This window comes from Lycium ferocissimum, chromosome 11 (assembly GCF_029784015.1).
Source record: "Lycium ferocissimum isolate CSIRO_LF1 chromosome 11, AGI_CSIRO_Lferr_CH_V1, whole genome shotgun sequence".
NCBI classification, from domain to species: Eukaryota; Viridiplantae; Streptophyta; class Magnoliopsida; order Solanales; family Solanaceae; genus Lycium; species Lycium ferocissimum.
In genome coordinates this window covers 22,621,036-22,643,537 of record NC_081352.1, presented here as the reverse complement: position 1 = coordinate 22,643,537, position 22,502 = coordinate 22,621,036, and the positions used below count along the sequence as shown (strand labels likewise).

The 22,502-nt window shown below is 34.9% G+C and overlaps 2 protein-coding genes and 1 long non-coding RNA gene across 3 annotated transcripts; 2 read left to right on the top strand and 1 right to left on the bottom strand.

Annotated features, from left to right (window-relative positions):
• Nucleotides 1-1,687: 1,687 nt before the first annotated feature.
• On the bottom strand, nucleotides 1,688-4,662 carry LOC132037356 (uncharacterized). Its single transcript, XR_009409855.1, has 2 exons — nucleotides 4,542-4,662; nucleotides 1,688-1,734 (listed from the first exon to the last, which is right to left on the bottom strand). It is a non-coding gene; the product is annotated as an uncharacterized LOC132037356 (long non-coding RNA).
• A 218-nt stretch (nucleotides 4,663-4,880) lies between these two features.
• LOC132037355 (eukaryotic translation initiation factor 5-like) lies at nucleotides 4,881-6,430 on the top strand. The gene has a single exon (XM_059427855.1). It carries the CDS (start codon nucleotides 4,881-4,883, stop codon nucleotides 6,225-6,227), a length of 1,347 nt encoding a protein of 448 aa, XP_059283838.1. The 3' UTR covers nucleotides 6,228-6,430.
• Nucleotides 6,431-11,375: 4,945 nt separating this feature from the next.
• LOC132037811 (eukaryotic translation initiation factor 5-like) lies at nucleotides 11,376-14,756 on the top strand. Its single transcript, XM_059428444.1, has 2 exons — nucleotides 11,376-11,527; nucleotides 12,818-14,756. The coding sequence occupies exon 2, from the start codon at nucleotides 13,129-13,131 to the stop codon at nucleotides 14,473-14,475; it is 1,347 nt and encodes a 448-aa protein (XP_059284427.1). The 5' UTR covers nucleotides 11,376-11,527; nucleotides 12,818-13,128; the 3' UTR covers nucleotides 14,476-14,756.
• Nucleotides 14,757-22,502: the final 7,746 nt, after the last annotated feature.

The window sequence follows — 22,502 nt, the reverse complement described above, 5'->3', positions numbered from 1 at the left end:
GAAAGAAACAACAGTTTCGGCAAATTGAAAGTATGTGAATCCCTAATATCTCAACACACTAGGCTCATAGTCGTCTCTGGTTGGTGTATAAATAAAAGTTTATCTTAGCATACAATTTTACATTAGTGATACAATGTTTTAATTGATTGTTCGCACAAGAAAACAATAATTTTAACGTAATTACCCAACATTTGGTTGACAATATTGAACTTTGAATAGCTAATGTAGCATTGATTATAGATTATCAACTCCACATCGCTAGTACTTGTAAAAGTTTTACGAGAATGTGTATTATGTTATGTGTAATAATACATGAATAAAAAGCTTTTAAAAACTAAATTATTCTTTATTATTAAGAAATATTTACACAATGGTCTTCTGTTATATTTGACTAAGCACATTTAACCTTCAATTAATTAAATTTGATCTCGTTATAAAGTGTACTGTATATGTTATATTTGTAATATTTTTAAGACTATATTACTTTGATATGAAGTACCATTACAATGTTCACATAACACATCAATAATTGAATGATTTAACACCTAATAAATAATTAAATTTGTGAAGATTTACAACCCGAGCGGTCAAAATGCACTAACGATTAAGTAGAGGTAAATATATGCTTAATAAAAAATTATAAAGATCAAAGTTAAATTTATTGATATTTGAAGGACTAAAAGTACTAATCCCCCATTATTTGTTATAGAATAATTTTTTCCATACTTTATTCACAGCACAAAGAGTGTTTAAGCAATCTTTGTAACAATATGGTCCCACGTGAAAGAAACAACAAAATCCACTTCCGTAACCAAATAGTCTTTAAATCATGTGGCTGTAATTAACGGCCAAGATTAATAGGTAAGTCGACGTTAGACCAAATTTTCAAAAGAAGTAAAAGAAAAATTGAGGCGTACTGACGCAGAGAAGTTGGAAGAATTTGGTAAAACCTTTTTTTCTATATAAAGGAATCTTCTAGGCCGCCTCTCCTCATCATCACTTTCTATCAATTCGTTTTCAATATTTTACGATAAAATAAAACGATAATTTTAATTTATTTGACTTTCATTTATGTATACTCATATAATAGCGAATTATAATTTCAGGGTTGCAAAAATGTCTCAATTATATCTACTATCACAAGTGAAAGTTTCGACTCTAAGTAAGTAGTGTTGTACCATACTATTATATATATTTATTAGTATTATAATAATAAATAATATATATAGATTTAAATTTAATATGTGATTATATATTTCGATATGGTATTTCATATATAGATTTTTTTTTAATAAATACTAAATACAATATCAAATGGAGTACCAATTTTTTTAAAAATGCATATCAAAAATCATATTACATTCGTCCCAATTTATGTAATATAATTTAATTAGATTCACAGATATTTGTGTGATTATAAATCATCTCCTTAAGGGTAAATGAATTATTTTAATTAAATTATTTCTAAATATAAAAATATAATGTATTATTTTTTTTTAAAATAGACTAAAAATGAAAGTATATGATATCAAATCGGCATAAAAGATTTTGGTATGGTATTTGAATATTTGGTATGTAGCATGCCTACCCAAGAATTATGTGGCAAAACTCCTCTCTCAAATCTCCTTTGAAACCCTATATAAAGAGGAAACTTGTAGGCTGCCACTTCCCTATCCTTTTATTATTAAAACCCTAAGTTTACAATTTTCATCAAATTACTCTCCCTCTCTCTCTCTCTCTCTCTCTCTCTCTCATCCTGTTCTATATTGTTCTATTGGTAAGGTTTTGGATCGCTTTTTTCCTAATTATTCACTTATCTTTTTTTTTTTTTTCATTGTTAAACTGCATAGCTCTACTTAGATCTTATTTTTATTTATTTTTCTCTTAATTATTCGCGTTTTTTTTTTTCATCGTTGAACTGCATAGCTCTATTTAGATCTTAATTGTAGCTTTTTCATCGATTTAGTTACGTAATTTATAGTTGTTAATTGGATCTTCATTGCGTGTTTATATATATATATATATATATATAAACTGCGTAGCTTTACCTAGATCTTATTTTTAGCATTTTCATCGATTTTTGAGTATAGTATTTTGAATGGATGTTATTGCGTGTTTATTTATTTCATCGTTAAACTGCAGATGCTATTTTTAGCTTATTGATCGATTTGAGTATCGTATTTTAAAGTTGTTGAATGTATTGTTCATTGCGTTTTTATTTTTATTTATTATGTTGTATAAGTGCAGCTAGATTCTCGATTGCTTTTTCTCCTAATTATTAACGTATCTTTTTTTTTTTTCCATCCTTGAACTGCGTAATTGTGCTTAGATCTTTTCATTCTTAGTTTTTTTTTATTGACTCGGTAATGTATTTTTAAGTTGTTGAATGGATGTTGGATGTTCATTGTGTATTTAATTTGTTTTTTTCAGTCTTGTTTCCAGTCTATTTTGTTTTAGTTGTTTGATTGAGATTTATTTACTGATATTTGAGATTCTTCTGGTTTTAAGAGAATATCTAGTTTTACAGGATTCTTTATTTGGTTATAAACACAGCTTTGGTATCGGAATGAAATAAGACGAAATTAAGTAGAATGAATATATGTAGTTCATATAGCAGATTCCAAGTGGTTTGTGATTGATTGGTTGTGGTTTACTGTTAAAAATAGCTTATTTGTGTGGTTTCCTTTTTTGTCACAACTCAAAAGTGAGGGAAGGGGATGTCTAGATGTCTTATTTAAGTATTGATTGTCTTTTTACGGCTTGACGGCTAATTTGTGCATTTACTAGGTCGTGGAGTGGAACATCCAAGTAAACCCGGCCGGGGGGGGGGGGGGGGGGTGTTAATATGGCTATGCTATGTTAAATATTAACAAGAAACATGTAGGTTATTGATTCAGAGCCTGTTTGGATGGGCTTATAAGCCATAAGCTAGAAATCCTAACTTATGACTTATTTTTGTTATGTTGGCTTAAAAACAAGTGCTTAAAAGCACTTTTTTTAATCTTACCCAAACACTAGAAAAGTGCTTAAAGGCTATTTTGGCTTAAATGCACCTAAAATAAGCCAATCCAAACAGGCTCTCAGTTTGAAGAAGTACAAAAATTAGCGGAATTGGGGGATAAATATAGTATATTCTTAGCTTTTTCATCTATTTTGAAGTTGCGGGATGTTTGTTGTGTGTATACTCCTTCCGTCCCAAAAAGATTGTCTTAGTATGACTTACACGAAGTTTAAGAAATAAAGGAAGACTTTTGAAATGTGTGGTTCAGAACAAGCCTTAGATATTTGTGTGAGTGTAAATCATCTCATAAAGTTAAATTGTTTTTAAATATTAAAGTGTGCCAATCTTTTTGGGACAAACTAATAAGGAAAGTAAGACAATCTTTTTGGGACGGAGGGAGTATTTACCTATTTGACTGGGCACGGAGTGTAAGAAAGAAGAGAAGACTTTTAAACTTGTGGTGTTAAATGAGTCATATATGTTTTGAGTGGCTGCAAATCATTACATAAAGGTAAATTATTTTTAAATATAGAAAGGGGTCATTCTTTTTGGCACGGACTAATAAGGAAATAAGTTCACATAAATTGAAACGGAGGAAGTATGTTATATAAGTGCAGCATCGTTCTAATTTAATTTGTTTGTTTGTTTTTTTTTTTTTTTTTTTTAAGTCTTGTTTCCGATCTATTTTGTTTTAGTTGTTCGATTGAGAATATATTAACTGATCTGTGAGGTTATTAGACTTCTGGCTTTAGAGAATCTCCATTTTTAGAGGACTCCTAATTCGGTTTGAAACACAAATTTTAGTCTTTGGAATGAAAAATCAAGTGGAGTGCAGTTCATATAGCAGATTATAACTTGTTAGAGATTGATTGATTAGTTGTCCTACTGTTAGAAAAACAGCTTATTTGATAGCTGTTGCTTATATCTGTCAGGTTTCTCTTTTTTGTCAAAACTGAGCTGAATTATGAGTAGTATTGAGGAAGGGGACATGTCTGGATGTCTTACTTATGTTTTGAACTTCTTTATGGCTTGAAGGTTAATTTATTCATTTAGTTGGTCATGGAGTGGAGCATTCCAAGTAAACATCCTCTGGGTGGGGGTTGGGCAGAATGCTATGCTATGATAAATATTAACTAGAATCCTCTAGGTTATTGATTGAAGAAATATAAAGACTTCTGAGCATTGGGGATAAAGATAGCCTACTTATTGGAACATTGCAATCTTGGGTTTCGCTTTCAAGTGTTTCTAGAGTAATCAATTTCGAAGCTTATTTATGGACTGATAAATGACGTACGGGAATGTTGACATTCTTTGGAAGATTTACCATTTTGTACATTCAATGTTTTATTTATTAATCTCTATGAATTTTCCCATTTGTTGCAAAGTTTTTGTTAGAATTTGTGTTGTTTATCTAGCTACTACTATGACCTAAAGGTAACTTTATCTGCAGCCTTGCATTATTAATATTGTCTAACTCTCATATTGGGCATTCCATATAATTTAGTGTTACTCGCTCGTAGTTTCTTCGCCTATATTTGACTCGTGGTTCGTCTTTTTGAAGGTTGCAGGTAGCGTGCCTTCTGTGGAATTTCAAAGTTGTAGTGGTCTAAGTGAAACTTTTTTTATGTCCGAACAAGCCATCTTCTATTTGGGATCCATTGGATTGCTTGGAGAATATTGTCCTTGTTCAAGAAAAAAGAACCGTCATTTCTCTGGTCAGGTTGACTGTATGCATCTCATACCATTAAAGGAAGAACGCTTCGACTTTTCTGGTTGTTGGAAGGCACAACCTTCTCCTGACGCAATTTGCATTTGTGCTGCTGAAGAATACTCTCAACGTTTGTAACACTTCATCTGGAAATTTGTCACTGTATCAAAGATGGCTTTGCAGAATATAGGCGCTGGCAACAGTGATGATGCCTTCTACAGGTATAAGATGCCCAGGATGATTACCAAGATAGAGGGCCGTGGGAATGGCATCAAGACAAATGTGGTGAACATGGTTGATATTGCCAAAGCATTAGCAAGGCCCCCATCCTATACAACAAAATTTTTTGGAAATGAGCTTGGGGCTCAGTCGAAATTTGATGAGAAAACTGGAACTGCCCTTGTCAATGGAGCTCATGAAACTCCCAAACTTGCTGGTCTTCTTGAGAACTTTATTAAGAAATATGTTCAGTGCTATGGTTGTGGCAACCCTGAAACAGAGGTCTTAATAACCAAAAATCAGATGATCCAACTAAAATGTGCTGCATGTGGTTTCATTTCTAATGTGGACATGAGGGACAAGCTGACAACATTTATACTTAAGAACCCGCCTGAGGCGAAGAAGGGCTCCAAGGACAAGAAAGCTATGAGAAGAGCTGAGAAGGAGCGGCTGAAGGAAGGTGAGGCTGCTGATGAAGAGCTGAAGAAGCTGAAGAAAGAAACAAAGAAAAAGGTTTCCTCCAAAGATGCTAGCACAAAAACTAGCTCTAAAAAGAAACATGGTGGTTCTGATGAGGAGCGTGCCTCACCACCTAGGAGCCATGTTAATGTGAAAGAAGAGGATGAGGAAGACGATGATGATGACATCCAGTGGCAGACTGATACATCGCTAGAAGCTGCTCAGCAGCGTATACAAGAACAGCTAAATGCTGCGACTGCTGAAATGGTTATGCTGTCCACAGTTGAGTCAGAGAAGAAGAAGTCAAAGGCAGCTACTCAATCCCCAAGTCCTAAAGCTGCTACTCCTGTGACACCTGGGAATTCCAAGACCGAGAATGGAGAGACAAACCATGAGAGGCTCGTTAGGGAAGTGAAAGCAAATCTAAAAAAGGGAGTTACTTCCAGCAAATTACAATCCTTTTTGGGTTCACTGTCTGGGTCTCCTCAGGAAGTTATTACTGCTTTGTACGAGGCACTCTTGGATGGCATTGAAAAGGGATTTGCCAAGGAGGTTCTTAAGAAGAAAAGCTACCTTGCTGCTGTTGCTCAAGACGAGGAGTCTCAACTACGATTGCTTAGAGCTATAGAAGCTTTTTGTGGGAAGTCTAACTCAGTTGCACTGAAGGAAGTGGCTCTGGTTTTGAAAGCTTTGTATGATGCGGATTTGTTGGAAGAGGAATATATAGTACAGTGGTACAACAAGGGTGTTGCTGCGAACAAGGACTCGAAAATTTGGAAGAATGTCAAACCATTTGTTGAATGGCTACAAAGTGCTGAGTCGGAGTCCGAGGAGGAATAAGTTCAGAAGTGTTTCCCCCTCTTCAGATTGCTGTCTGGTTTGCTTTGCCTGAGATACTGCCATATTGGAAATTCATATGTTATTTTATGATGTTTGTGTTGTATGTCTGTTTGTCTTTGGTGTGGGCTCGTATTAAGTTCCTTTTGCTAGACTCGTCGCCTTTAAATGTCTTTACTTGAATAAAAGTTCCCTTATTTATCGCATTTGGTGCTGACTTGTATTCAAACCTTGTCTTGCTGTTAACTTGTAAAAGTTTTTTCCCAATGCTTGAACTGAATTTCATCTAGGCCTGTGACCCTCTTTCTATTAACTGCTCTTGAGAGTTATAAATTAAATAGTACATTCTTTTTTGGGAAAAGGGTCAAAAATACCCCTCTACTTTGGAAAAAGAGCTAAAAATATTCTTCGAATTTATTTTGGGTCAAAAATATCCTCTCATCTTTAAAATTTTCAAATATACCCCTGTCTTGACGGAAATTATCCCTCAAAATAACCCGAAATTATTTTTTAAATCCGCTCCATTATTTAAATCTGACTCAATTAAATAATAACTCATAAGATCCCCTTATTCACCCAGTTTCCTCAAACTTTAAACCATGTATTGGGGGAATAAAGAATTCTTATGGGTTGTTATTTAGTTGGGTCGGGTTTAAATGATGGAGCGAGTTTAAAAAATGATTTCGGGTTATTTTGGGGGATAATTTCCACAAGACAGGGATATTTGAAAACTTTGGGATGGGAGGGGTATTTTTTGACCTAAAAATAAATTTATGATATTTTTAAACTCTTTTTTTTTAAAAAAAGTAAAGGGGTATTTTTGACCCTTTTCCCTTCTTTTTTTGCATTTTACCTGCTTACGAAAGGTAACGTTCAAAATGTATCATGCCATCGTTTTAAGAGGAACATATTTGTTGAGGCTGAAGTACTTGATAAGAAATACTCTTACAAATTGTATCATGTCGTCGTTTGGTATTTAAGAGGCACATATCTGTTGAGTTGGATACTTAATAAGAAATAGTCTCAAGTTGAGATGTTAAAATGAAAAATCATTACCAAATCTAGGAGGCCGCTAATTTGGCTATGTTGATTTTGATATTGAGGTGTCCTTGAATTATGGGATTAGTTTTCCTAGACTAATTTGAACATGTTTTTCATCTTTTTGAATAAAAAAATTGAAGCCATTGGAGTTCGTTCAAGCAGTGTTGGACGCTTCAAGTGAAGTAAGATTTGTTAACATTCGAGAAAAGTGAAACTTTAGCTCTTAGATACTTGCTTTCCTCCTAAAGTATGTGTTAGGCGTCTCTTGTACGCATTTAAACTATCTACTTGACAGATCGAGCATGAGTTGGATTAGTTACTTTTAAAGGTATCTGGCATCAGTTGATACTTCCAGCATTTGATAGGCTCTTTGTGATATCGTTTAACATATTATCACTCAGTTCGCATCACCCACAGCCTGTGCATGATCATATCAGATGGCCAGCTAGTAGCTCTATATTATTGAGCCAGTTTCGATCAAGACCAGTGGTTGAGGCATCGCATCAGGCGGGTCATATAGACACCAACGCTCTACAGATGGGTAAGACGTGTGATGAGCAGTCTCAGTGCACCATAACAGTTATCAAGCAGTTCCAACAACTTTAGCAGTCTAGTAGTATCAATAAGATCATGATTTTCCTGTGTGATTATGTTCATGACTCCTATATGAGTTGCATACTTGTTATTGATTCTATACTTGTCATGATTTTGTTGCAATTTATACACTATCAACAACAACATACCCACTATCAACAGTTTTTCTAAAATCTTGGGTATGCTAAGAGAGCGAGCCTATGAATTTATTAGGCCTTTCGATCACGTGTTTATGTAGTGCAAGACATGTTGAGGGTGGTCTAATAGTAGATCCATGATATCCAATCCGACCCAATCCTATCTAGTTGAGGTGAGTCACTCGTTCGTTCGTGAAGGCTCTTTTCAACCATCCATCATTTATTATTTTGTATTGTCTTGAATTCCGAAAAATGTCTCGTACTTTACTCAAATACTAGTAGTTCCATGACTTAGTTGATTCTCAAGTGTTATGGGATGTTGCCTTCAGATATTGTCTATGTTTCCGCACTAATGTTACATCAAACTTAGTATCTTCTTTGCCTTATTTGATGTTACTAGTATAAAGAGCTAGATAGTGGCAGAATAAAAAATTTATACTAGGGCATACAAAAAAAATCTAGAATGTCTCCGTTGTTATTTGAACATATGACCTAAAGCAATTTTGAGCCCCCTTTACCACTATACTTGAATTTTTCTTCATGTCAAGGGGATTCAAGAGCTCGTAGTGTAATTTTGTAATAAATGTGGTTGAACCCCCTTGACACTACTTTAAATCCACCACTGGAGCTCACCTTGTGAAAATAATAGCTCGTTGGGTGTCAGTAAGTGCTAGATTTGAATCGTGACACGAATGAAATTAATTATGTAGATTGTGATTTATTAACGACATTGGAATATTTAGTTGAATTAGAGAAAGCAAATCGAGGTATATTTAAAACCTAGTACTTGTTGGAGCGTTCTTCCTCCAAACTCGTGTTTTTGTAATAAATTGTTTGTGTCGCATGCATTTAACGATTTTAGCATGAGGTGTGTCTTTGGGGGTTTCGTACAAGGACCCGATTTTCAACAGGAACCGCATTCGCTCTAGTTTATTTGACTCTGGAATACGGAGCTCAATGTTAGAAGTTCTGGGAAAAATATTTTCAAGTGTTCTCTATATTAAAATAGATGTTCATTTTTAATTATCTAATTTTCTGAAAATCAAAATATCATTTATCATTTCGTACCTATTTTATCCTTACTAGTATAAATTATTGGGTTAAAGACTTCAATAAATTCTATTAATGGCCGCACAACTTTTAAATTGTGTTTGATTGATTTCAATCATTAGATGACTTAAAGCCTGTTTGGATCGCTTATCAGGTGCTATTAAGTCAAAATAGCTTTTAAGCATTTTTGTGATATTTGGGTAAAATAAAAAAGTGTTGTTTAGCTAAAATGACAAAAATAAGCCAAAAGTCATAAGTTAGAATTCCTAACTTATGGCTTTTGACTTATAAGTCAACAATCATAAGCCTATCCAAACAGGCTCTTAGTAATAATAAGGGGTGATATCGTAAAATTATCATTTTATTTATGGCTCCTTAAGAGATGTTCCAAGTCAATACATGACAAGTAAAAATGAACGGAGAAAGTAACATTAAACAACCCAACACAGTATATTGTGATATCTCTTTCTTTTTTTTTTTCTTTTTTTTTTTTGCGCGGGTTTCCCTTCAAACGCGTTGGTCTTTAATTTTTGCCCCTCAAATTGTTGGTCTTTAATTTTTTCCCTTCGCCTAAAAAAGTGGCTGAAAATACCTTGAGATTCTGGGTTCGAACCTGACTCAATAAAAAAAATAAGCAATCTCGCAAGACAAGATTTCGCGAAAGTTAGGCCTCTGTCTAAGTAATGCCTAAGACAAAAGTTATGCCGGACAAGGGGCAAACTTATGCCTTTCTATATATAAATTATGCCTTATGAATTTGTTTTTTTAGTCTGCTGGGATTCTACAAAGTTAAGGCCTAACTTTTGCCAGAATAGACCTAATTTACTAGGAAATTCTGCCTTGCCAATTTTTTTATACTCTGTTGGGATTTGAACCCAGATTGAACCCAGAATCTCAGGCGTACTTTTGGCCACTTAAAGTGCCGAACGATAAATATTAAAGACGAGCAATAAGACCACCCTCGAACAAGGGGATATGCGCGAAGGACTCAGCTCTTTTAGCAGACAATCTCCGTAGAATAAGGTCCGTGTATTACTTTTGGAATTAAGTTAGGTTTAAAATTTATTTGTTTATACCAAAATAATAATAACATCAGTGTATCTATATAAGTGGGGTTTGGGGAAGGTAGAGTGTACGCAGACCTATTCTAACCTCGTGAAGATAGAGAGCGTGTTTCCGAAAGACTCTCGGCTCAAATAACACCTAACAAGATAGTTTTAAAAAAAAATACAAAAGTAATTAATTCATACTAGCAATTGAGATATAGAAACAGACCCCTTTCGATTCATTGTTTGCTCGATGTTGCAGCTCCAACTTATTGTCCACGTTCATATGTTCAAGGCATGCGGCGGAAAAGAGTCATGCTTGCCCCTATATTTTTAGAAAAAAACTATATTTGTCCATCGTTATAATTTTTTTAAAAAATTTATCCTTGACATTATTTACCGTTTCGTTCCCTTGACCCCAACTTTATTACCTCACACCTACGTTGTTATTTATTTTTCACAAATTAAATTCAGCCAAAATAAAATAGACCTGTCCAACAAAAAAACTGTTCTATCATGTCCCTTGCTATTTTGAGTAGTCTGATCAATAATATTATCACTTGATTGACTCTATACCCAATTATTATAAACTAATCAGACGTATGAAATATTAAAGACGAGCAATAAGACCACCCTCGAACAAGGGGATATACGCGAAGGACTCAGCTCTTTTAGCAGACAATCTCTCTCTGTGGAGTAAGGTCCATGTGTTACTTTTGGAATTAAGTTAGGTTTAAAATTTATTTCTTTATACCAAAATAATAAGAACATCAGTGTATTTCTACAGGCAGGGTTTGAGGAGGGTAGAGTGTACGCAGCAGGCTATTTTAATCTTGTGAAGATAGAGAGCGTGTTTCCGAAAGACCCTCAGCTCAAGTAACACATAACAAGATAGTTTAAAAAAAAATAATACAAAAGTAATTAATTCATAATAGCAATTGAGATATAGAAACGGACCCCTTTCGATTCATTGTTTACTCGATGTTGCACCCCAACTTATCGTCCACGTTCATATGTTCAAGGCATGCGGGGTGTTGAGTTCGCCTTCAGTTGTGGGAGAGTAACTTGGTCTCTTTATACGGAAAAGAGTCAGGCTTGCCCCTATATTTATAGAAAAAAGCTATATTTGCCCATTGTTATATTTTTTTTTATATATTTATCCTTGACATTATTTACGTTTCGTTCCCTTGACCCCAACTTTATTACCTCACACCTGCGTTGATATTTATTTTTCGCAAATTAAATTCAGCCAAAAAATAAAATAGGCCCGTCCAACAAAAAAACTGTTCTATCTTAGCAATAATACACTTTGAAACCCTATAGATATAAAGGAAACTTCTAGGCCGCCTTCCTTATCGTTGATTAAACCCAAATTTACAATTTTTATCAATTGCTCTCTCATTGTTCCGCTTCGTTCGTCGTTCTATGTATTAAGGTATTTGATTAATTTTGTTCTTATTTTTAGCTTTATCGATTGAGTAACGTAACGTAATTTTGAAGTTGTTTAATGAATAAGTGGTCATTGCGTATTTATTTATGTTATATATAAGTTCGTCTTCGATCGTGATCTATTTTGTTTTACTTTTCTCTCCAACTATAAGGTATTTGATTACTTTTTATTCTTATTTTTTGATTGAGTAACATAATTTTGAATGAATGGTCATTGCGTATTTATTTATGTTGTATAAGTTCATCTTCGTCCTGATCGATTTTGTTTCAGTTTTCTTTCCACCTATTTTTTCGATCTATTTTGTTTTAGTGATTTGATAATATATTTAGTTATTTACTGATTAGGTTTCTGTGTTTGGAGAATCTCTAGCTTTAGAGGTCGCCTAATTTGGCTTAAAAGACAATTTATTTAGGAATCGGCGTGAGATGAAGCGAAATAGAGCAGAGCAGATATAGATAATTCCAAATAGATTGAATGTTTTTTGTATGTTTTAAGCTGACACTGATTTCTTTAGTCGTAGATGATTGTAAAAGAATTTTGCTTATTTGATAGTTGTTGCCTGTATTTGCGCTGTTATCTTTTTTTTTTTCTTTTTCGAAAGTGAGCTTGAATGATGAATATTACTTTTTTGGGGGATCGGAATGAAATGAGGTGAAATAGAGCGGAACAGAAATGGATAGTTCATATATCAGACTTTTATGGACTGATTAAGAAAGAAAGAGTCACATAAATTGGGACGGAGGAAGGAACAAGAATCATGTCGGCTATTTCTGTTAAAAATATGGTCTACTTTTTGAAGCTAAGCAATCTTGTCTAGAGTATGCAGTTTGGGATCTTATATACGCACTGATAAATGACTTAAGGGAATGATGAAGTTCCTTGGCAGATTAATTTATCGTTCTGCACCTTTGTTGTTCTATTTATTCATCTCTATGGATGCTGATATTTGCCAAGGGTCTTTCAGAAACAACCTCCCTACCTTCCAAGGTGGGGGTAAGGTCTACGTACACTTTACCCTCCCCAGACCCCACATTGTGGGATTCAACTGGGTATGTTGTGTTGTTGTTGGATGCTCATATTTATTGCAAAAGGTTTATAGAATGTGTAGTGTTTCAAGCTACTATTTCCGAAAGGAACTGAATTTTGAATCTTAAGGGTAGAACAGTTTTAACCTGTCATTGTTAGAACCATTTACCTCTCATTTATTAATATAATTTAGTGTAGTAACTTTTAGTTTCTTTGCCTGTATTTGACTCATGGTTCATCTTTTTGAAGGTTGCAGCTTTTGTGTGCCTTCTGTAGAGTTTCAAAGTTGTAGTGGTCTAAGTGAAACTTCTTTTATGTCCGAACAAGCCATCTTCTATTTGGGATCCATTGGATTGCTTGGAGAGTATTGTCCTTGGTCAAGAAAAAAGAACCGCCATTTCTCTTGTCGGGTTGACTGTATGCATCTCATACCATTCAAGGAAGAACACTTCGACTTTTCTGGTTGCTGGAAGGCACAACCAGCACTTTGCAATTGTTCTGCTGAAGAATTCTCTGAACATTCTTAACACTCCATCCCGGAATTATCTACTGAATCAAAGATGGCTTTGCAGAACATTGGTGCTGGCAACAGTGATGATGCCTTCTACAGGTATAAGATGCCCAGGATGATTACCAAGATAGAGGGGCGTGGGAATGGCATCAAGACAAATGTGGTGAATATGGTTGATATTGCCAAAGCGTTAGCAAGGCCTCCATCCTATACAACAAAATATTTTGGTAATGAGCTTGGGGCTCAGTCAAAATTCGATGAAAAAACTGGAACTGCCCTTGTCAATGGAGCTCATGAAACTCCCAAACTTGCTGGTCTTCTTGAGAACTTCATTAAGAAATACGTTCAGTGCTATGGTTGCGGAAACCCTGAAACAGAGGTCTTAATAACCAAAACTCAGATGATCCAACTAAAATGTGCTGCATGTGGTTTCATTTCTGATGTGGACATGAGGGACAAGCTGACAACTTTTATACTTAAGAACCCGCCTGAGGCAAAGAAGGGCTCCAAGGACAAGAAAGCAATGAGAAGAGCTGAGAAGGAACGACTAAAGGAAGGTGAGGCTGCTGATGAAGAGCTAAAGAAGCTGAAGAAAGAAACAAAGAAAAAGGTTTCCTCCAAAGATGCTAGCACAAAGCCTAGTTCTAAAAAGAAACATGGTGGCTCCGATGAGGATTGTGCTTCACCACCTAGGAACCATGTTAATGTGAAAGAAGCGGAGGATGAAGAAGATGACGATGATGACATCCAGTGGCAAACTGATACATCACTAGAAGCTGCTCAGCAGCGTATACAAGAACAGCTAAATGCTGCGACAGCTGAAATGGTTATGCTGTCCGCAGTTGAGTCAGAGAAGAAGAAATCCAAGGCAACTACTCAAACCCCAAGTCCTAAAGCTGCGTCTGTGACACCTGAGAATTCCAAGACCGAGAATGGAGAGACAAATCATGAGAGGCTCGTTAGGGAAGTGAAAGCAAATCTAAAAAAGGGAGTTACTTCCAGCAAATTACAATCCTTTTTGGGTTCACTCTCTGGGTCTCCTCAGGAAGTTATTACTGCTTTGTACGAGGCACTCTTGGATGGCGTTGAGAAGGGATTTGCCAAGGAGGTTCTTAAGAAGAAAAGCTACCTTGCTGCTGTTGCTCAAGACGAGGAGTCTCAACTACGATTGCTTCGAGCTATAGAAGAATTTTGTGGGAAATCTAACTCAGTCGCACTGAAGGAAGTGGCTCTGGTTTTGAAAGCTTTGTATGATGCCGATGTGTTGGATGAGGAATATATAGTAGAGTGGTACAACAAGGGCGTTGCTGCAAATGAGGACTCCAAAATTTGGAAGAATGTCAAACCATTCGTCGAGTGGCTACAAAGCGCTGAATCCGAGTCCGAAGAGGAATGAGATCACAAGTGTTCCCACCTATTTAAATTGCTGTCTTGAATTGGTTTGCTTTGCCTGGGATTGCTGTCTTGAGTTAGTTTGCTTTGCCGGGGATGCTACTGTGTTGGAAATTCACATGTTTGTTGATCTTATGATGTTTGTGTTATCTGTTTATGTTTTGTTATTTTATGTTTTGTGTGTGGTCTGTTTATCTGCGCTGCAAACTCATGAGAAGTTCCTTTTGTCAGGCTCTTTGCCGTTTATTAATGTCTTTACGTGAATAAAATTTCCTTTATATAGTATTTTCTCCTTAATAGTCTCCACCATTTCATGGCGATTAGAAATGAACGTGTGTCCTATTGATGATATGTGTGAAGACTTGAAGGTTTTCTGTTCATATTGCAACTTCGCAATCATATTTTGTAGGGAAAAGGGGTCAAAAATGCCCATCTACTTTGGGAAAACGGCTAAATATATCTTTCGTTACAAATTTGGGTCAAAAATAGCCCTCTTGTTATTTAAGTTTTCAAATATATCCTTATCTGAACGGAAATTCCCAAATCTCCCGATTTCATTTTAAACTTGCTCCATTTAAACCCGATTTAACTACATAAAAAAAAACATATGCGACCAACTTGTTTTTGAGTCCTACATCTGGAGCCCACACGAGCGGGTAATCCATATGGATTTTTTATTTAGTTGGTTCGGGTTTAAATGGAGCAGGTTTAAAAATGAAATCGGGTTATTTTGGGAATTTCCACTAAGATAGGAGTGTATTTGAAAATTTTAATGAGGGAAGGGGTATTTTGATCCAAATTAGAATTAAGATATTTTACTCTTTCTAAAATATGATTTTTGATCCTTTTCCCTATTTTCTATTAGAGTTGTTTTTGCCCAGGTATATTGTGATTGAAAAGCCAACCCAGAACAGCACCTGTAAATTTTCCTATACGCATTCCTTTTTTTATTTCCTTCAAAATAATCGTTCAAATATTTATGCTTACTAATGCACTTCAATTAGAATAGTTGGAAAGAACAATAAAAAAAGGAAATCGATTCGTGTGCCTCTCAAATTTTTCCAAAGGCGACTGTAAAATAAAATGCGAACAATAAGGCGTCGTGCGGTTGCTAACAAACATGGGATTAGCTATGCTTATTTTAATACATGAATAACTCCTTTACAAGCCAACAGCCAAACAGCCCTTAAGTGCTTAGATCTTTGCTGTTTTCAGTTCTCCAACCCACGTTCTCGATGCTTTTTAATGTTTCGCTAAGACTTGCTAATTCGATTGCATACTCTTCATTTTTTTCTAATCCGTTAAACGTTTATGTTATCATCAAAACATACTTTGCTCTTCCTGTGAACTTGCATCCTTTTCTCTTTTGAATTATCAAGCTCAACCGAATTCATGTTGAAACTTTTGCCCTCAGCCAATTGCATCTTGAGATTGTCATAGTGCGCCAATTCTTTTATGTCTCTCCACAGAAAAGACTTGCAATTCGTGGGCTGTAAATTATCAAAACAATGCAATAACATCAATTGAACGACAAAATTATCAAAAGAACTTAACCAACAACAATAGAAGGGACATACATCATAGCAGGAGCAAGACCAAGATCTTCATAAGATTTGGCTTTGACCAAGAAGTCTGCTTTTGCAGCAAAGTTTCATGTGTTGCATTGCATGACCTTAAGCATTGAGTATGCTTCATCAATACAATTTATTTAAGTCGGTATTTGTCATTACTAACTCTAACTGTTCATACACATAAATTGGGGAAGAAATTTCTCACTCTAAATTTGAAATGTATTAAAGATTACAAATTTACACTAAATTAAACTAGCTTCTTTAAACCACAATTGAGTTTTGACATCACCAGAGCTTCAATCTTTGAAAATGACTGAAATAAAGAGGAAGAATGACACCTTCTGGGATAGGTCTCAATCTCCGAAAATGGGTGATACAACGGGATAATAAAGAGGGATTGGAAGTAACCATTGAAGGCCTTTATTTTATGTTGATTTGGACCAACACATACACATTCATCAGCAGTTAGGACAGTGTCACAGCACAGCAAGAATGTTCAACCGAACACCCTTTGATATGTATTACATGTATATATTCGAGCACTCTTAAAAAAAATTCTAACTCCGCCCCTGAATTGGGGTCTTTTTATTTCACTCCTTATGCGCCTACAAGAGATGTATTAACCTTTTTGGACAAGTCAACGTTTAAGGAATAAGAAATAATGAAAAAATAAGTTCAGCGTACTAAAGATCCCTGTGAAGAACAAGTGTGTGTTAATATGACTATAGGTTGGAGGGTTTTTATGTATTTTCCTTTATATTTATTTGTCCATGGTAAACCTTCAAGTTTAACCTGTTTTATCTTTGGTAAAACTTTTGATGTATGACAAATGAGAAAAGGACATAAATGGTCCCTTAACTATGAGAGTAGGTTCAAAATGGTCCCTTAACTATGCACTCAACGGTTTTGGTCCTTTAAGTTTGTCATAAGTTAACAAAAATGGTCCATCAACTATGAGGGTTGGTTAAAAATAGTCCCTTAAGTATGCACTTAATAGTTTTGGTCCTTTAAGTTCGCCAAAAGTTAACACTTTTAGTCTCCGATAAAATATTCATCGAACTCTGTTTATTAGATTTGACGAGAACTATGAAAAAAAAAATTAGTGAGAACTCACATTTAGATGTACACATTACTAAAGAAAAGGCCAAATACCTCGGGACAAAATCGACGGACGTCAGTCGGTTATAGGAAAAAACTGAAGAAAAACCTACAGACTTGATAATGTCAGAAAATAGTGTCTCGGAACACAAAGACCGACAGACTCTGTTGATTAAAATCGAGGGAGTCCATCGGCTAAGTAAAATGCACTAGACTCGTTTTACTGAAAACCCGAAAATAAATACTTCCATCTTAGTGGTTCTTTAAAAAAAAAAAAAAATCTGTGCATTTTTTCTCGAAAATAACTGATGGACGTTCGTTGGTTTCGTAAAAAACAATAAAAACTAAAAACAAAATATAAGTGTCCCTCGATTTTATCCATCAATTTTCATCCATCATTTTTTCACTTGTTTTTAGTAGTGACAATTTTTGTAGTTTCTGCTATTTCTAATTTATTTCTAAGGTCTGTTGTATTTTACTTAGCCGATATGCTCCCTCGGTTTTAATCGACATAGTCCTTGGTCTTTGTGTTTCGAGACACTATTTTCTAATATTATCAAGTCTGTTGGGTTTTTCCTTAGTTTTCTCTATAATCGACTAAAGTCCGTCGGTTTTGTCCTGAGGTATTTGGCCTTTTCTTTAGTAATGCGCCCTAAATGTGAGTTCTCGCTAATCTTTTTCATTTTTTCATAATTCTCGTCAAATCTAACAAACAAAGTTTGATAAATATTTTGTCGGAGACTAAAAGTGTTAACTTTTGACGAACTTAAAGGACCAAAACTATTAAGTGCATACTTAAGGGATTATTTTTAACCAACCCTCATAGTTAAGAGACTATTTTTAATCAACTCTCAAAGTTAAGGGACCATTTTTGTTAACATGTGACAAACTTAAAGGACCAAAACTGATAAGTTCATAGTTAAGGGACGATTTTAAACCTACTCTCATAGTTAAGGGATCATTTATAGACCATGAGCAGCAAATCACCCAACACAATTGTGTTTCTCTCATTTTATTTCTTTCATTTCGTTTCCCCATAAAGGTACATTATTTTTAGGGTAAAGGTGCAAATATGCCCCTCAACTTTTGCGATTTAGAGCATATATGCCCTTCGTTACAAAAGTGGTATATATATACTCCTGCCATTATAAAATGGTATAAATATACCCCTACAAGCAAAATGGTGCAAATATACCCGTTTTGCTGACGGGATTCTTTTAAAAAATCATTTAGTTTTTTTTTTAATTTAAAAAAAATGTCACGTGACTTTAAAAAAAAGTCTACCTATTTTTTTTTAGTAGACATATTTTTAAAGCCACATAGTAATTTTTTTTCTAGCGTGTAGGGTCTGGTTCGTTTAAAAAAATATCTCCGTGACTTTAAAAAATAAGTCTATCCATTTTTTTAAACGAACCAGACCCGACCCACTAGGAAAAAAATTACTATGTAGCTTTAGAAAAGTATGTCTACCTAAAAAATGGGTAGACTTTTTTTTTTAAAGTCAAGTGGCATTTTTTTAATTAAAAATAACCTAAATGATTTTTTTTTTAAAATTCCATTAGTAAAAAGAGTATATTTGCATCATTTTGCAACAAGAGTATATTTGCACCATTTTGTAATGTAATGACAGGATATATATACACCACTTTTATAACGGGATTATATGCTCTAAAAGTTGAGGGTATATTTGCGCCTTTGCCCTTATTTTTATTTACTTACCCTTTCAAGAACCTTTTGTTGCCCTTCTTCACCGTCTTCCATTGTTTTTCACTGATGTTCTGCAAGTTGTAGGAAGCATTTTTTTCATCTTCTCATTTTTTATTTAATGTGATAATTTCAATTTCTCAAAAATGCTAGTGGACCCCACCATCCATCCATCATTTCTCTTGCTTTTACCTAATGAAGATTTTATGCATAAAATAGTAAGTTCTTTTTTACTTTATTTTTGGTTGTTGAGGCCTAATTTTTGTTTTTACTGATTTTCTTGACGTTAAAAGTTACGTTTTGGGTGTTTAAGTGGAATAATTCAAAACCATTCAGTAATTCTCAATTATTTCATGTAATTAGTCATGACTTGCTTTTGCTGTGAATAGTTGTTTGCTGTTTGTAATTCAAAATCATTTCTCTTGCTTTTACTTAATGAAGATTTTATGCATAAAATAGTAAGTTCTTTTTTTTTATTATTATTATTATTATTATTATTTTATTTTTTTTACTTTAGTATCATTATTCTTTACTGTTTTTTTATACTGATTTTGTTGATGTTGAAAGTTAGTTTTGGGTATTTAAGTGGAATAATTCAAAACCATTCAGTACTCCCTCCGTCCCGTCCCATTTTATATGAAAGGTGTTTGAGTTTGACTGGACACGAAGTTGAAGAATAAAGTAAGATTTTTGAAATTTGTGGTTTAAAACAAATCATAGAAAGTTGTGTGGCTGGGAAAGTAGAAATCATTTCATTAAGGGTAAAGAAAGTAAAAAAAAAATATATAGAAATCATTTCATTAAGGGTAAAGAAAGTAAAAAAAAAATATCATTCTATTGGGAGCCAACTAAAAAGAAATAAATGTCATATAAATTGGGACGGAGAGAGTAATTCTCAATTATTTTATGTAATTAGTCATGACTTGCTTTTGCTGTGAATAGTTGTTTGCTGTTTGTAACTTTTAAGATACACCCCCACCCACTTCTCCAAGGTAATAGCTTTGAATAGTCATCGACTTCCGGGAAAGAGTAGAAGAATGGGACCTATTATGAGACATACAATGCATTACAGACGTATGATCATTACGCTTCAACCGAGTTATTCTATTCCACCTCTTATAAAGAAAAGAACAACAATCAAAATACTTAATAGCATGACGATACATTTATACAAAACTTCTACCCCGAGCAGACACAATGGAACCGTAGACAGTCAAGTGAAATCCAATTCACGAAATAATTTGATCTATGGACAAAGACGTTGTGGTAAAGGTCGTAATGCCGGAGGAATCATTACCGCAAGGCATAGAGGGGGAGGTCATAAGCGTCTATACCGTAATATAGATTTTCGACGGAATGAAAAAGACATATATGGTAGAATCGTAACCATAGAATACGACCCTAATCGAAATGCATACATTTGTCTCATACATTATGGTGATGGTGAGAAGAGATATATTTTACATCCCAGAGGGGCTATAATTGGAGATACCATTCTTTCTGGTACAAAAGTTCCTATAAAAATGGGAAATGCTCTACCTTTGAGTGCGGTTTGAACTATTGATTTACGTAATAGGAAATAACCAATTAGGCTTACGATGAACCTAGAAATCGATCACTGATCCAATTTGAGTACCTCTGCAGGATAGACCTCGACGAGAAAACGGAAGAGTAAGGAGCAGAAGTGATTGAGTTCGTAGTTCCTCATAAAAAATTATTGACCGACGAGATATAGTAATATAGAGAAAAAAAATTCTTTCAAAACGCAGGTAGCCAGCGAAAGCGCCCTCTTTCAAAGAGAGGAGGACGGGTTATTCATATTTCATTTGATGGTCGAGGCGAATTGAAAGCTAGCGAGGGGAATTCTAAAGATTCCCGGGGAAAAAATAGAGATGTCTCCTACCTTACCCATAATATGTGGAAGTATCGAGCTCATTTCATGAGTCATTAGTGCCGAATGATACATGAAGAACATAAGCTTGGGATGACGGAACGGAAGACCCGGATATATATATATATATATATATATATATATATATATATATATATATATATATATATATATATATATATATCTACCCATGTGCTACTTCATTCTACGATATATAGAAGATCCGTCTCTATAGATATCATAATCTACATCAGAAAGCCTATGCTTTGGAAGAAGCTTCTCTGTTTGGGAAGGGTTTTTGATTGATCAAAAAGAAGAATCTACTTCAAACGATATGCCCTTAGGCACGGCCATACATAAGATAGAAATCACACTTGGAAAGGGGGACAATTAGCTAGAGCAACGGATGAGATAGGAGCGAGTCGTGAAAAGAGCTAAAAGCATTCTCTACGTACGAAAGCACCAAGTACATTTGCTTTATGAAAGAAGAGCGGCTTGCAGCTGTGATTTCCAACCTCCCTTCGGGAAGTAAGAGCAATTTTCCTTGCCTTTCGCCGGTTCCGGTCCTTGAGATCCTTTTCCTTACTCTTTTCATTCACAATCTCTCTCTGCCTCTGCTCTCCACGTAGGTCGAGCCTCACTTTTCGGATCGCTCTCTACTAAGTCGGTTGAGCTCTTTCGGCTCCCTAGACCGGTGTGATCTTTCCTTTTGTTGGTTTCTTACTTAAATATATGTCATCCTTAGAGTCGGTCCTTTTTTTGGAGAAAAATTTCGGTAGGTAAGCAAGACAAAGCAAGTCAACGTGGGAAAAAGCTCTCGATGGCCATAGACCTGAATGGTTCGAGTGTGCAGGATCACTCCTGAAACTTTCTTCCTTTATATTTATATAAGGAATCCTCTTGGTTGGTCGAAGCTAGAAGACAGTTGGACGAACTGCTATTTTTCATTTCTAGTTAGCAACGATAAGGAAGCAAAGGTAGAGTCCTTTAATAATATGTCTGTCATTACGTGCGACTATCTCCACTACAGAAAGAAAAAAAGGAAAGAACAACATTTTCAGCACATTTATACGAATAAGTCTTTATTATTATATTAGCATAAGTACTCAACATTTTCAACTAGGGTTTTTGCCATACATGCAAACGTAATAACTAAAACCAAACAAAGATAGTTAGCATAGATAGGAGTCTATCTCCAGTAGGCATCGGAGTAGATCTCTACTAAAAAAGACCCTAAATTAAAACACATTACTTCGCGTCTGGAACCTTATTTAAACCTTCTAAAACAAAGAGTCGGCGGACTCTTCTTCTAGTCTCCACTGGCGACCACGGATGACGGCACCTGATTAGGTTTTTTGTTCTTGGAGGAGGGCCGTTTCCTTTCTTCCGGGACGCTAATGCGGTCCGGATCATTGCGTGCTGCATAGCTGCCGTACAAGTGCGGGATCGATGGGAGGCGGGTGCTCCCAAAAGGCGACCCGAGGGGTTCTTTGCCTTTCTTTTCATTTTCGACGGCTTGAATTGATTCTTGAATTGTTGCGAAGTCTTGATCGATATCCATTTCGATGTTGTTGGAATAAGTGTTGAAAGTATTTCTTTTTGACTTTAAATGCCCTAATTTTAACGGGGTCAAAATAATTTACAACATCCGGATATTGAGGTTATTTAAATTAATGCCACCTAATTATTTTCGGGGAAATTTGGACACCAAAGTTTATTAAAGAAATTTCTAAAATTTAAATCTAAGTGGAAAAAAATTCTGATAAG

Coding starts and splice junctions, on each gene's coding strand:
- LOC132037355 (XM_059427855.1), top strand. CDS start 4,881: ATGGCTTTGCAGAATATAGGCGCTGGCAACAGTGATGATGCCTTCTAC.
- LOC132037811 (XM_059428444.1), top strand. CDS start 13,129: ATGGCTTTGCAGAACATTGGTGCTGGCAACAGTGATGATGCCTTCTAC.